The sequence below is a fragment of the Martes martes genome (genome assembly GCF_963455335.1).
Source record: "Martes martes genome assembly, chromosome: 1".
Lineage (NCBI taxonomy): Eukaryota > Metazoa > Chordata > Mammalia > Carnivora > Mustelidae > Martes > Martes martes.
In genome coordinates this window covers 204,433,331-204,446,784 of record NC_137888.1, presented here as the reverse complement: position 1 = coordinate 204,446,784, position 13,454 = coordinate 204,433,331, and the positions used below count along the sequence as shown (strand labels likewise).

Sequence of the window (13,454 nt, the reverse complement as noted above, 5' to 3'; positions counted from 1 at the left end):
TACGTGATTTACCCAGAGCGTGGGCCAGCCCGCTGAGTTCTTGTCATTATTAATAATAAATGTAATGATATAATTACATAATAAGGTCATCATTTTCCACCCCAATTGCAGTCCTATAAGTCATCAGGGTGAATCAACACGCTCGAGGCTGTTCCCAGTGGAAGGGGCAGACGTTGATTCAAAGCGAGCTTCCCCCGCTCAGAACGTTAAACCAGAACAAGCCACGGGGCGTGTCGGGTGCCTATGGAGTCTGAGCAGCTGTCCCGAGGGGTGACCCTGCAGTCAACGGTGCTGGAGCCCCAGGACCCCCCGGACAGGGGAGGCCAGGAGCCTCAAAGTGGGGGACACATTCCTGCCTTTTCTAGGCTCTGACTGTGGGATTGTCCCCTGGCCTCCAAGAGGTGACAAGGATAGAACAGAATTACAGCGCTCTGAGTGTGGCAGCCTGCATTCCCCAACAGGTGAAGTGGACCTCAAGACGTGGTCTGTCCATCCATCTGTCCATCCATCCATCCAACAGAATGCCCCTCAGCTGTGTGAAGAAGGGACACATGGCAGTGTGGCTGGTGGCAAGCGATACTCAGCGGAAGAAGCCAGACACAAAGGACCACACTGTATGATTGCGTTTATATGAAATGTCCAGAAAGGGCAAATCTAGAGACTCAGAAAGCGGCACATTCATGGTTGCCTGGGGCCAGGGTAGGCATGGAGAGGGACCATCAAGGGCCAGGGCGCCTGGGTGGCTCAGTCGGTTAAGCATCTGCCTTCAGCTCTGGTCGTGATCCCAGGGTCCTGGGATCGAGCCCCCAGTTGGGCTCCCTGTCCAGCGGGGAGTCTGTTTCTCCCTCTCCCTCTGCCCCTCCCAATTTGCACTCTCTTGCTCTTTCAAATAAATAAATAAAATCTTAAAAAAAAAAAAAAAAAAGAAAAGAAAGAAAGAAAACTACAAAAGCCGGATCGTGGTGATGTGCATTGCTTGGTAAATTTTACCAAACATAGATGACCCCCACAGAGAAGCTAAGGAAAAAGTTTTAAGTTTCAAATAAGATAAAAATAATCCTAAATAAAACAAAATATCATAATCTAAAGAGAATCAAAAGGCTTTAAGTAAAATAAAAATAAATCTAAGTAAAATTTTAGATTTTAATCTAAAGAAACTTTTCAATTCTTAAATAAAAGCAAACCTAAATGAAAGCTTTTACATTTTAATCTAAAATACAACTTTTAAACTTTTTAAAAAATAAAAATAAATCAGTCTAAATGGAATCTAAGAATTAAAAATCTAAGTAAAAATTTTGAATTGTAAACCATGTAAAAAGAAGGCCCTAGCCCAGATGTCATGGTCTATAGGTAAGAACAACAACAAAAAATCTAAGCGGAAAAAAAAATTGCTCTCAAGTGTGTCTTCGCTAACAAACTGTACCTTTTTGACTAGGTGCCTGAGACATTCCTGCTGCTGAAAATCCAAACCGTTGAGCTAAGGGCTGTCTTCAGATTCACCCCCGTATTTATCTGTCTAGTTATGGATTAAACACCTGGGGACCGAGCACGGACAGGGACCAGCTTCCTCTGGCTGACAGCTCACTCTCCAGCACCTGGCCAGGAAGATGTATTCCATAAGCATCTATTAAATGCACACAGAAAGGCAGCAGTGGTTTGGGGAGCCAGTTCAGACTCCGGCGTCCAAAGGCCGTTCTGCTGGCTTCTCCCTGTAGAACCAGCTTCTCGGAGCCTCGGGCCAGAGACCATATTTTCTGCTTGCTGGCCATTCACTCCCTTCCCCTACATAGAGTCTTGATATATCCATTAACGGGCCTGGCTCTGTGCCAGGAAAGCATACACATGGACACTGAAGTTTGATTTTCGTAGAATTTTCACATACCATAAAATACTCTTTTTTTTCCCCTGGCCATTCATAAATGTACAACCATGGTTAGCTATTAGCCAAGCCAGAGCTGCTGCGGTCACATAATGTGTGATTCCATTGATATGAAATGTCCAGAACAGGCAAATCCACAGAAACAGAAAACAGACTGGTGGTTGCCAGGGGGCGGGGGTGGGGGCGGGGACAGCTAACGTGGGGTTTTGTTCCGGGGTGGTGGAAATGTTCCAGAACTAAGTAGAGGAGATGGTTGCACAACACTGTGAATGTTCTAAATGCTCCTGAATTGTTCACTTTAAAAGAATTTTAGGGGCACCTGGGCAGCTCGGTTGGTTAAGCGTCTGCCTTCGGCTCAGGTCATCATGATCCTGGGGTCCTGGGATCGAGTCCTGCATTGAGCTCCTTGCTCCATGGGGAGCCTGCTTCTCCCCCTCCTGCTTGTACTCTCTCTGACAAATAAATTAATAAAATCTTTTTAAAAATTCATTTTCGGGGAACCTAGGTGGTACAATCTGTTGAGCACCCAACTCTTGATTTCAGCTCAGGTCGTGATCTGAGGGTCGTGAGATCGAGCCCCGCGTTGGGCTCTGTGCTCAGTGCAGAGTCTGCTTCAGATTCTCTCTCCCTCTCCCTCTGCCTCTCTTGCTCATGCTCTCTCTTCTCTCTCCCTCAAATAAATAAATAAAAATCTTTTTTAAAAAGTTAATTTTATATTAAGTGAATTTCACCTCAATAAAAAATTATATACACAGATATACTGCATATGATTAACATTAGAATATACACAAAATACAAAGAATAACACTATTGACATTCTGATATATTTTTTAAAAAGCCGCAAGCCAGGGTATGCCGCCCCTTGATCGAGGCCCCTAAACACAGCTACCAGAATGGGAAGGCCTCTTCCAGGAAAAGTCCTTTCTATGTGGTGTCTCTTATCTTCACCAACATGTGATGAGGCATTCTCGTGTCCCTTTGGTGGACGAGGGACTAAGGCTCAAAGAGAGAAAGCTGCTCATTCAAGGTCACCGAGCTGCAGGTGCCAGAGCCAGGATCTGACCTAAGGTTCTGGCTGAGCCCCCCTCTTCCATCCACTGCTCACCATGCTAAACAGATATGCTTGAGGATTAAACAAGGAAACATAAGCAGTTCTTCAAGGTACAACTTGGCATACAGTAGGTGTTAATAAGTGTTGCTCCCTCCTCCTCTCCTGTCCTCTGTAGCAACGAGACTAAGACCATCATGGCTTGGCTGGTGAGAAGATGAGGGAGGATTCTCCTGGGAATCCATCAGTCACCAACCAAATGAAACTTGGGCACCTTCCCCACATATCACTACTTAATTGTTTGTAAGCAACAAGAGAGTCCCAGAGATGGAGAGGCAAACGGGGAAGTGCCCTTTCTCTTGGGGCTTTGGGCCTCTGAGCACAGCAGCAGCGAGGTGGTGACCCATGATAAGAAACCCACTTGCAAAGGGTGTCCTTGCCGACATGACTTCCCATCCCCAAGAAATGCCGAGCTGCCAAACATCTTTGCAACATGGGGAGCTGAGTCTGGCAACATGCTGCAGAAAGCTTGCGCAAACTTAGGCAGAAACACCCTAATCACCCCAGCTGGGAGTCATTGTCCAGTTGCTGCTGTCATGCAAATACAATTCCTCTAGAGCATTCATAACTTGTCTTGGAAGCTCAGCTGTATTTTAGGTGACGTGTTTTCTGTAGAATTCCTAAGTGCTTGCTCTCGGGAGTTGGGCCAAGTACACACAATAGCTATTTGGGGCAGAACAGCTGGTAAAGGGAGAGGCAGTCTAGACTCTAGAAGAAAAGTAGCAAGAAGTGAAGGATACTAGAAATGGTCAGGACCCAGTTAAAGGAGATTGTAAGCTCTCTGTGGGCAGAAAGGGGCTGTGTACTTCTTTAGCTTTCTCTCCATGTCCAGCAGAGCATGGAGAGGGAGCTCAATATTTATGAGGTGCTGAGACTAAAAACTTCTGATTTGTGAGCATCGTGAGCCCTTTAAACATAGATGGCAGGAGATGATAAATGCAAAGTAGCATATGCACCATTCCTCCATGCCTCTCACAGTAACAGACATCACCAGTCAATCACAGACAGACATCACCAATCAATCACAGCACTGCTTCTGAGCGCTGAGCCTGGAAACAATCTCAGAATCCATGCCAGCACAGTGCTCAAAACAGTATCAATGGATTGGAGGGAAATGATCTTCCCACCCCACCCTCGTCTTTGACGATTAATGCTGACTTGTTAGGAGAGGATGGGAGGCCTTGGGAACAACATGAGAGTGAAGGCATCACCATCAAGAGGCACAAAGTTCCCCACTGTGAAGCAGACAGCAAGGCACAGACACAGAGCCAGACCCTACCCTTTTGGAACTTACCAGTGACACTTGGGGAGAAGGGTGCTCATTTGCTTGTCTTTCAGCATTACGGGGCCACTCACTGATCACGTAACTTCTTTCTTTTTTTAAAAAAGATTTTATTTATTTATTTGACAGAGATCACAAGTAGGCAGAGAGGCAGGCAGAGAGGGAAAGGGGGAAGCAGGCTCCCCGCCGAGCAGAGAGCCCGATGTGGGGCTCGATCCCAGGACCCTGGGATCGTGACCTGAGCCGAAGGCAGAGCCACCCACTGAGCCACCCAGGCACCCCTGACCATGTAACTTCTGTAGACACACCTCATTCTCCCCCACTTAGCAAGTGATGGGACAGGTTGCTCAGAGGCCGTGAAGTTCAGCCGAGGGTATGTCCCCAAGCTGGGAAGAGGCCACCCTGGGGACCTGACTTTTTCTCCCAAGGCATTGTCACCTGAGATGCCACCAGGACCCACTCCCATAGAAATGTATAGCCTAGATAGCAGGGTGAGAGGGGCCATGCTCTGAGCCCTCCCCCCAAGTACAAGGTCCCTCCCTGAGCCTGGGGTCCCCCATCTGGCTTGCTCACTCATGTTCATAATCAGGCAGCCGATGCTCTTGACATGTGCCATCTCCTGTCTCCCAATGACACTGAGGGCTCGGAGAGGTCCAATGACACATTCAAGGTCACACAGGTAAAGTGGCAACTGAAGTCCACGTTCTTCCCAATCGCTGGTGATTCCAGGGGCTGGCTCTGTCCACCAGGTGCCATGCCGAAGTGTCTCACACTGCCCTGGGAGGTCCTCGGTGGGTGGCCGGCATCCCCACGTCACGTTTGTTTCAACACCAGGTCCACAGCTGGGCCTGGGAGACACAGAGATGAATCGAGGGAGGCCCCTGCCTTTGGGGGGGCTCCCTGTCTGGAGAGGAAGCCAGGGAGAGAACAGATGGTTACCATGATGTATGAGCTTCCTGGGGCCGCCGCAAAAAAAAAAAAAAAAAAAAAAAAAAAAGGCACAAACTGGGTGGTTTAACACAACAGACATGTATTCTCTCACAGTTCTGGGGGCCAGAAGTCTGAAATTAGGGTGTTGACAGGGTGGGTTCATCTTTCTGATGAAGCTCTGAGGCAGAATCAGTCCCAGAAGGGACTTCCGGGGGTGCCTTGGCTTGGGGCTACATTACTGTGATTTCTGCCCCCCATCTGCCCCTGGACATCTTCTCTGTGCTTGTGGCTCCGTGTCCATTCTCTTCTAAGGACACTGATCATTGGATTCAGGGCCCATCCTAACTCAGGATGATCTCACCTCAAGACCCGTAATTACAGCTGCAAAGACCCCTTTTCCAAATCAGGTCCCAGTCACAGGCACCCGGGGTTAGGAGGTGGGCATATGTTTTGGGACACGTTTGACCCATTGGCTGTGGCGACAAGGAAGGTCCCAGAAAGCTGGGGTGATGGAGAAGAAACTGTGGAGAGTCCTGCAGGAGTGGAGAGCCCCCCACAGAAGTTCCTCCGAGGAGCTGCGGGAGAGAAATCCGCTCATTTCCTTGCACACCCACCCACATGCTAGATGCTGACTGAGTGTCCATCACGCGCTGGGCCGGGGCCCCGGCTCCTGCCTTCCCCGCAGGTCACGCACTGCGTGTGGGCGTGACAGGAAAGAAAAAAAAAAAAAGGAACCCATGGATAAAAGAATGACCAACAGTGAAAAGTGCTGCAGAACAAGCCCCTAAAAAGGGGGGTCAGAGAAAAGAAACTATGCAGCATAGGGAGGCCTGGTGTTGGGTCAGTAGAGCCTGGAAGGCAGGGTCAAGCTGAAATGCACAGACGAGCTCCCCGGCCTTTCCAACAAATGGTCCTGGGACCACTGGGGATCCACAGGCCAAAAAAAAAAAAAAAATTTGTTTTTAACTCAAGATGGATCATTCAGTGAAGTATAAAATGCAAAAACTATAAACCTTCTAGATGATAAACACAGGGGCAAATCAGGACGACTGTGGGCTTGGCGATTTTTTACATAAAAGACCCAAGCACCATCCTAAAAGGAAAATATGATACACTGGCCTCCCTTGAAATAAAAAACTTCTGCTCTCCAAAAGGCACTGTTAGAGATTCAAAACTCAAGCCGCAGACTAGGAGAAAATCTTTGCGAATCACCTGTCTGATAAAGGATGGGTGTCCGACATATACAAATAATGCTTAAAAGTCCAGAAGAAAACAAACAACCCAGTTAAAATCTGGGCCAAAGGTCTGAAATGACCTCTCAATGACAAAGATATATAGCTGGCAAATGAGTGAATGAAAAGGGGCTCCACATCAGACGTCATCCGGAGACTGCAAATTAAAAACATCAATGAGATACCACCACACACCTATTAGAATGGCTAAAATACAAACAAAAACAAAAAAAGCAACAAACACAAAATGCTGGCGAGGATGTGGAACAGTGGGAATTCTCATTCATTCACCGCTGGTGGGCACACAAATAGTAGTACTACTCTGGAGGACAGCTTGGTGGTCTTTTTACAAAGCGAAACACACTGCTAGCCTATGATCCACCAATTATGTCCCTAGATATACCCAATTAATCTGAAAACGTGTCCATGAAGCCATATTCAGTGTATATCCAATCTGGCAACTATATTGCCCAAAACTGGAAGCAACCAAGATGTCCTTCAACAGGTAAATGGGTAAACGGTGTCCATCCATCCGTACCATGGGATATTATTCTGCAACAAAAAAGAAATGAGTACTCAAGCCATCAAAAGACATGGGGGAATCTTTTTTTTTTTTAAAGATTTTATTTCTTTGACAGACAGAGATCACAAGTAGGCAGAGAGGCAGGCAGAGAGAGAGGAGGAAGCAGGCGCCCTGCTGAGCAGAGAGCCCAATGCGGGACTCGATTCCAGGACCCTGGGATCACAACCCGAGCCGAAAGCAGAGGCTTCAACCCACTGAGCCACCCAGGTTCCCAACATGGGGGAATCTTAAAATGCCCATTGCTAAGTGAAAGACGCCAGCTGAAAGAAACTAACTACTGTATGAGCTACAACTGGAGAGATTCTGGAAAAAGACAAAAAACTATGGTACCTAACCAGGGGTTAGGGGGGAGGGAGGGAGGGAGGGATAGGGACCAGGGGGCTTTTAGGGCAGCAAAACTACTCCATATGGTAGCGTAAAAGCGGATACATGACATGCAGTTGTCAAAACCCATACAAGGTACAACGTCAAGAGTGGGGACACTGTTGTCAACTGCGGACTTCAGTTAGTAACAATGCATCAATACTGGCTCATCAAGTATTAACAAATGTATCACATACTGCCAAGGGAAACCGCATGTGTGGGGGGACGTGGGGACTCTATATACTTCCTACTCATGTTTTCTGTAAACCTAACAGCACCCTAAAAAATTAAGTTCACTAGTTAAAGGGGTGGCAAGGGAAGACGAGCCAGAGCCAAGCAAGTGGGAGTGAGGGAAAGAATCACTTGGTAGAGGACACAGCAAGTACAAAGGCCTGGCAGGGAGCACGGGCTTTGTCCCTTCCGGGACCTGCAAGGAATTCAAGAAAGGAGGAAGGATGTGCTGGAAGTTGCTGCAGGGGCCGTCCGAGGCGGAGAGGAGGACCAGAGAATCATATGTTTTGGGGACCAAATTTGATTCCCTTCATCTTTGCCTCATTATCCTATGGAGAAACAGAGGCTCAGGTGAAGGCAGTGAGAAAAGTATACAGGTGGCTCATTTAACCAAAAACTGTAGAGGGCTCACGGGATGTCACCAGCACTTACACACACACACACACACACGCACAGAACCACCGTGGGGTAAGGTACCATTATGATCTGTGTTTTACGGATGAAGAAACAAGCTCAGAGAGGCAAAACTACTTGCCCAAGGTCACACAGCCAGCAGTCTGTGGCTGAGGCTGACTCTCCGTCGTTGCGGAAGCAGCCGTAGGAGGCACGTCTGAATTCCAGCTGAAGTTTCCCAAAGCCCAGGGAGGCTGTAGGGAGGATCCCTGCCCCCTCCAGCACCCCCGGATCCCTGGTGCCTGATGAATGGGGCTCATCAGTGAGTTTGCTGAACCCACAGTTGGAAGATTCACGGTGAGGTGACGTGCCTCTGAGATGCCTTCCTGCTGGGAGGGTCCAGCACTGTGGACCCCAGAGGGGCCCCTTGATGCCTGTGTGGTGCCAAGGCCACCCCCATGCAGTGGTCCTGGGCTGTGATAGTCCAGCTGCTGTCCATGGCAAAGCCTTCCTGGCCCCGGAGAAGGTGTCCGGGTCAAGAGCTTCCTGAACCTGTCAACACCTGGCCACGGGATGGAGGAAGACCCTGGATGCCTCCAGGCCCGGAACACAGACTCTGGAGTCAAGAGACCAAGGCTGGATACGGGCTCTGGGTTACACCATGAGATGCTCTCCCTCTAGGACTCACGTGGCTCCCCCTTTCTCCAGGTCTTGACTCATAACAGCACTGGGTGAGGTGAGGTTCAAATTTTCACCATCCCCTCTCTCCCCACTCACACTCACTTGCTTCCTAGTCCCCTCCCCACTGTATCTTGCACCGCCCGCTTTATGTTTCCAAAAGGTTCATATCCCCAATATACTTGCTTATTTTACACACCCTAGGGGAAGCCCCCAAGAGCAGATTTGTCTGCCTCTTGGCCGCTGTGCTCCCCTGGCCTACACAGGGCCAGCACACAGTCACAATGGTAGTGACAGTCCTTTGCTGGCAGGGCTGTGCTGCAGGCGACCCAGGTGGTATATTCAACATGCCCACCGGACAAGCTTGTTCCCTGTCCCCTGCCGCCACCCCCTGCTCCCGCCCAGTGCTGGGTCTGTGTTGGAGGAGAGACTGTCACCCTTGTCTTCAACTTCTTCAGTATGCAAGTCAGTAAAGGACGGCAAGCCTCTCCCAGAGCCCCCTGAGCCTCAGTTTCCCTGGAGGGCTTCCTTAAGAGAGCCCTGGTCTCAAGGACTTAACATTTGTTAAGGTCATCGCACAAGGTTTTTTACATAGCGATGGGCATAACAGTGGGTCAGGCTTAGCGGGCCCCCGGAAAATGAGAGGCCGAGTCTCCCCACCCATTATGAATCCTGGGGACCCCAATCCCCCCTGCATCAGGGTTCCCGGGAACCCCACCCATCCATCTAGGATTCTAGAGACCCCTCTGAAACTATGGGCCAACCTCGCCCATCACCAGGGATTCTGGGAACCCCTCTGAGGCGTTGGGGACCATTCTCCCCATACATCAGGGATCCCCGGAGGCCGGGGGACCCAGTGCTCCACTCAGAGTCCCGGGTCCCCGGATGCCGCCTCCGCTCCAGGTCCTCCAGCAGGCGGGAGCCCACGGGGCGCCCCGGGGATCCCTGGGCGTCACGCTGCTGTTGTGGAGCGCGTGTTGACGCGTCGCCGGGGAGACAGGCGGGGGCGGGCCCAGGAGGGGGGCGCGGCCTGGCCGTGCGCGGGGGGCCGGCCAGGCTGCGCAGAGCCCTGGCGGCCGCAGTGGCCACGGCCGCCGCCGCCCGCCGGCTTATATACCGCGGCTAAATTTAGGCTGCGCCCGGAGCTCGTCCCCATCCGGGACGCGTTTCCGCCGCCGCTGCTTTGGCCCGGCCCCCGCGCGCGCCGCGCCTATAAGGCTTGGGCGGGCCCGGCCGCGGGCCACAGAGCGTCCCCGCCCGCCCGCCCGCACCCCGACCAGCCCGGCTCCGGGCAGCCACTCACCGGTGTCCCGAACCCGCATCGGCCCCAGGTCCCAGCCATGGCGCTGAGCGAGCCCATCCTGCCGTCCTTCTCCACTTTCGCCAGTCCGTGCCGCGAGCGTGGCCTGCAGGAGGTGAGGGCGGCAGGGGCATCGGGGGCGGCCAGGACCGCGGGCGGCGGGGGCGGCTGGCTCAGGGCAGTAAAAATGTGGGCTGCGGGGTAGTAGAACGCAGGCGGCGGGGACTGCGGGCTCAGTGTTGTAAAACGGGCTCAGTGTAAAAAAGCCCCGGGAACTGTGGGCTCAGGGTAATAGAACGCAGGCGGCGGGCGGCGATCCCCGAGACCTGCCCCGCGCTCACGCCCGCGCCCTGTCGCTCTGTCACCCGCAGCGCTGGCCGCGCGCAGAGCCCGAGGCAGGCGGCACCGACGACGACCTCAACAGTGTGCTGGATTTCATCCTGTCCATGGGACTGGACGGCCTTGGCGCTGAGGCTGCCCCTGAGCCGCCGCCGCCACCCCCGCCGCCCCCGCCGCCTGCGTTCTACTATCCCGAGCCCAGCGCACCGCCGCCCTACAGCGCCCCTGCGGGCGGCCTAGTGTCCGAGCTGCTGCGGCCCGAGCTGGACGTGCCGCCGGGGCCCGCGCTGCACGGCCGCTTCCTGCTGGCGCCACCCGGCCGCCTGGTGAAGGCCGAGCCCCCCGAGGCGGACGGCGGCGGAGGCTACGGCTGCGCGCCCGGCCTGGCCCGCGGGCCGCGGGGCCTCAAGCGCGAGGGCGCCCCGGGCCCCGCCGCTGCGTGCATGAGAGGCCCCGGGGGCCGCCCCCCGCCGCCGCCCGACACGCCGCCGCTCAGCCCCGACGGCCCCGCGCGCCTGCCTGCGCCTGGTCCGCGCGGCCCCTTCCCGCCGCCCTTCGGCGGCCCCGGCTTCGGAGCGCCCGGGCCCGGCCTGCACTACGCGCCGCCCGCGCCCGCCGCCTTCGGTCTCTTCGACGACGCGGCCGCCGCCGCCGCTGCCGCAGCTCTGGGCCTGGCGCCACCCGCCGCCCGAGGTCTCCTCACGCCTCCCGCGTCCCCGCTGGAGCTGCTCGAAGCCAAGCCCAAGCGCGGCCGCCGCTCCTGGCCGCGCAAGCGCACCGCCACGCACACCTGCAGCTACGCGGGCTGTGGCAAGACCTACACCAAGAGCTCACACCTCAAGGCGCACCTGCGCACGCACACAGGTGGGCGGCGAGCGCCGGCTGGGGCGGTGGCGGGGGCCTTGGGACGGGGGGCGCGCGCTTAGGAACCCCCCTCGAGGGCGTGGCCAAGAAGACTGGGAGGGGGTCGTACGCCTAGGACTCCACTGGGGGCGTGGCTCTAGAGGTTGGGGAGGGGGTGCGCACTTAGGAACCTTCGGGGGACTCTGTATCAGAATGTTGGGGAAGGGACGCACGCTTTGGACCCTCCTGGGAGCGTGGCTCAGGGCTTTGGGCAGAGGGTGCGCGCGCCTAGGAAACCTAGGGGGGCGCTGGGTCTCAGAACGCTGGGGAAAGGATGCAAGCTTAGGACTCCTCCGGGGGCGTGGCTCGAAGTGTTGGGGAGTGGAGAGTGTGCACTTTGGGCGCCCTGGGGAACGAGAATCAGGGGGTTCGAGAGCTAGGGCCGTGTGCCTGGGATCCCTAGAGGTCCAAAACGTAGGTCCCCCCACAGCTTCGGGCGCTGGTTAGGGATAGGCTGCGCGCGCCCCAGTAGTCACCGTCGCAGGGAGCGTGTGCGTACCGAGGGAAGCAAACTGAGGCCCGCTCTCGCCCCCTCCCTGCAGGCGAGAAGCCCTACCACTGCAACTGGGACGGCTGCGGCTGGAAGTTCGCGCGCTCCGACGAACTGACGCGCCACTACCGCAAGCACACAGGCCACCGACCCTTCCAGTGCCACCTGTGCGACCGTGCCTTCTCGCGCTCCGACCACCTGGCGCTGCACATGAAGCGGCACATGTAGCCTGGACGCCCCCACCCACCCACCCACCCACCCGCGCGCGGCCGTGGCGGGTCCCACGCGCCGGGCGCGGCCCCCTCCAAACTGTGACTGGTATTTATTGGGCCCAGAGGACCGGGCTGGGCACGGCGTGGCCATTGAGGAGGCTCCCCCAGCCCCACGACGACGACGACGGCCCGGCCCCCATCAGAGACTGAAGACCCGGTGGGAGAAGACCACGATCCTCCTTGACGAGTTTTGTTTTCAAAATGGTGCAATAATTAAGTGTCGTCTTCCCCACCCCCCCACCGGGTCTACACTAGAGGATCGAGGCTTGATGCCTTGTGAGAAATACAGCCTTAATTTGTACTGTCTTCGACATTTTTTATAATATTGTACATAGTGACTGTGACAGATATTGTATTACTGTAAAATAGGAAGACAGGTGGGCATTTTGGCTCCCTGGTTCATTTTTATAAGACTTTGTTGTTGTTGTTTTTTTAATTAAAAAAAAAGTTTTGCATCTTTTGAAAAATCACAGCGCTGGTCTGACTGCTTAGAAGCTGGGTGTAGGGCGGGTGTGGGGGGCAAGGGGCAGCTTTGATGGAGGAGGGCAGCCTGGCAGAGGTGGGGGTGAAGTGTGGCCCGCCCCAGCCAGCACCCAGCTGCCAGGAACCTGTGGCTTTTTCTATAAATTTAAACACTACATTTTAAGACTGAGGGAGAGTTATTTTAAGGTTGTTCCCTGAGCCATAAATTGCCTCTTTTTCCCCTGAGCTGGGGAAAGTGCTGGTCCCACTGACGTGGCCTCCTCTGGGCTGAAAAAAAAAAAAAAAAAAAAAAAAAGCCTACCTCTTTCTGGAAGCTTCTGAGGTTTTAGCCAAAATTTTGGAGTGTGCAGGCTTCCACCCACTCCTCACACACACACCTTTTTTCTTCTTTCTTTCTTTCTTTCTTTCTTTCTTTTTGGAAGGGGCAAAATGCTGAGTTTCTGAACTGCTTTTGCCTTTTAATAGTCTTGCCTTTGAGCAGGATGTTTTAAGGGATGAGTTCCCCATCCTGTTAGAAAAAATGAAACTTTATTCGAGGGCTATGTATGGCTCTTTTCCAGATGAGGAAACAGGCCCAGAGAGGTAGCTTGGAGTGGTGGCACTGGGAAGCTAGCCGGGTCTGTCTGCCTCCCAAGGGTCCGTGGACCCCGGTAGAAGGGATCAGGGGCTTTCTGCAGTAACCCATGTGCTGCTTGCGCCGGAGGAATGTGAGACCCTCCCCTGTAGGTGCCCTGGTGTGAGGGAATCACATCAGAGCCCCCGCCTTGGTGGTGGGAGGTGGCCACTGCAGAAATCCACCTCCGAAACGAGGAGACCCCTGCCCTGCACCCCAGGTGTCCCGGTCGGGCAACGAGGTGCCTCTCCCTGGCAGGTTCCCCCTCATCTTCCCCCTTTTCAGGGCCCTGGGTGGGTAACCATGACTACCAACAATTGCACAAGTTGTTTCCAGAAAGTGAAAATAGCTTGTAAGCAGCGCCTATTTTAAAAC

General features: G+C 53.8%; 1 protein-coding gene across 1 annotated transcript; it reads left to right on the top strand.

Moving 5' to 3' along the window:
• The first annotated feature begins 9,955 nt into the window (after window positions 1–9,955).
• On the top strand, window positions 9,956–12,729 carry KLF2 (KLF transcription factor 2). Its single transcript, XM_080813084.1, has 3 exons — window positions 9,956–10,094; window positions 10,351–11,182; window positions 11,764–12,729. The coding sequence occupies exons 1-3, from the start codon at window positions 10,020–10,022 to the stop codon at window positions 11,937–11,939; spliced, it is 1,083 nt and encodes a 360-aa protein (XP_080669210.1). The 5' UTR covers window positions 9,956–10,019; the 3' UTR covers window positions 11,940–12,729.
• The last annotated feature ends 725 nt before the right edge of the window (window positions 12,730–13,454 follow it).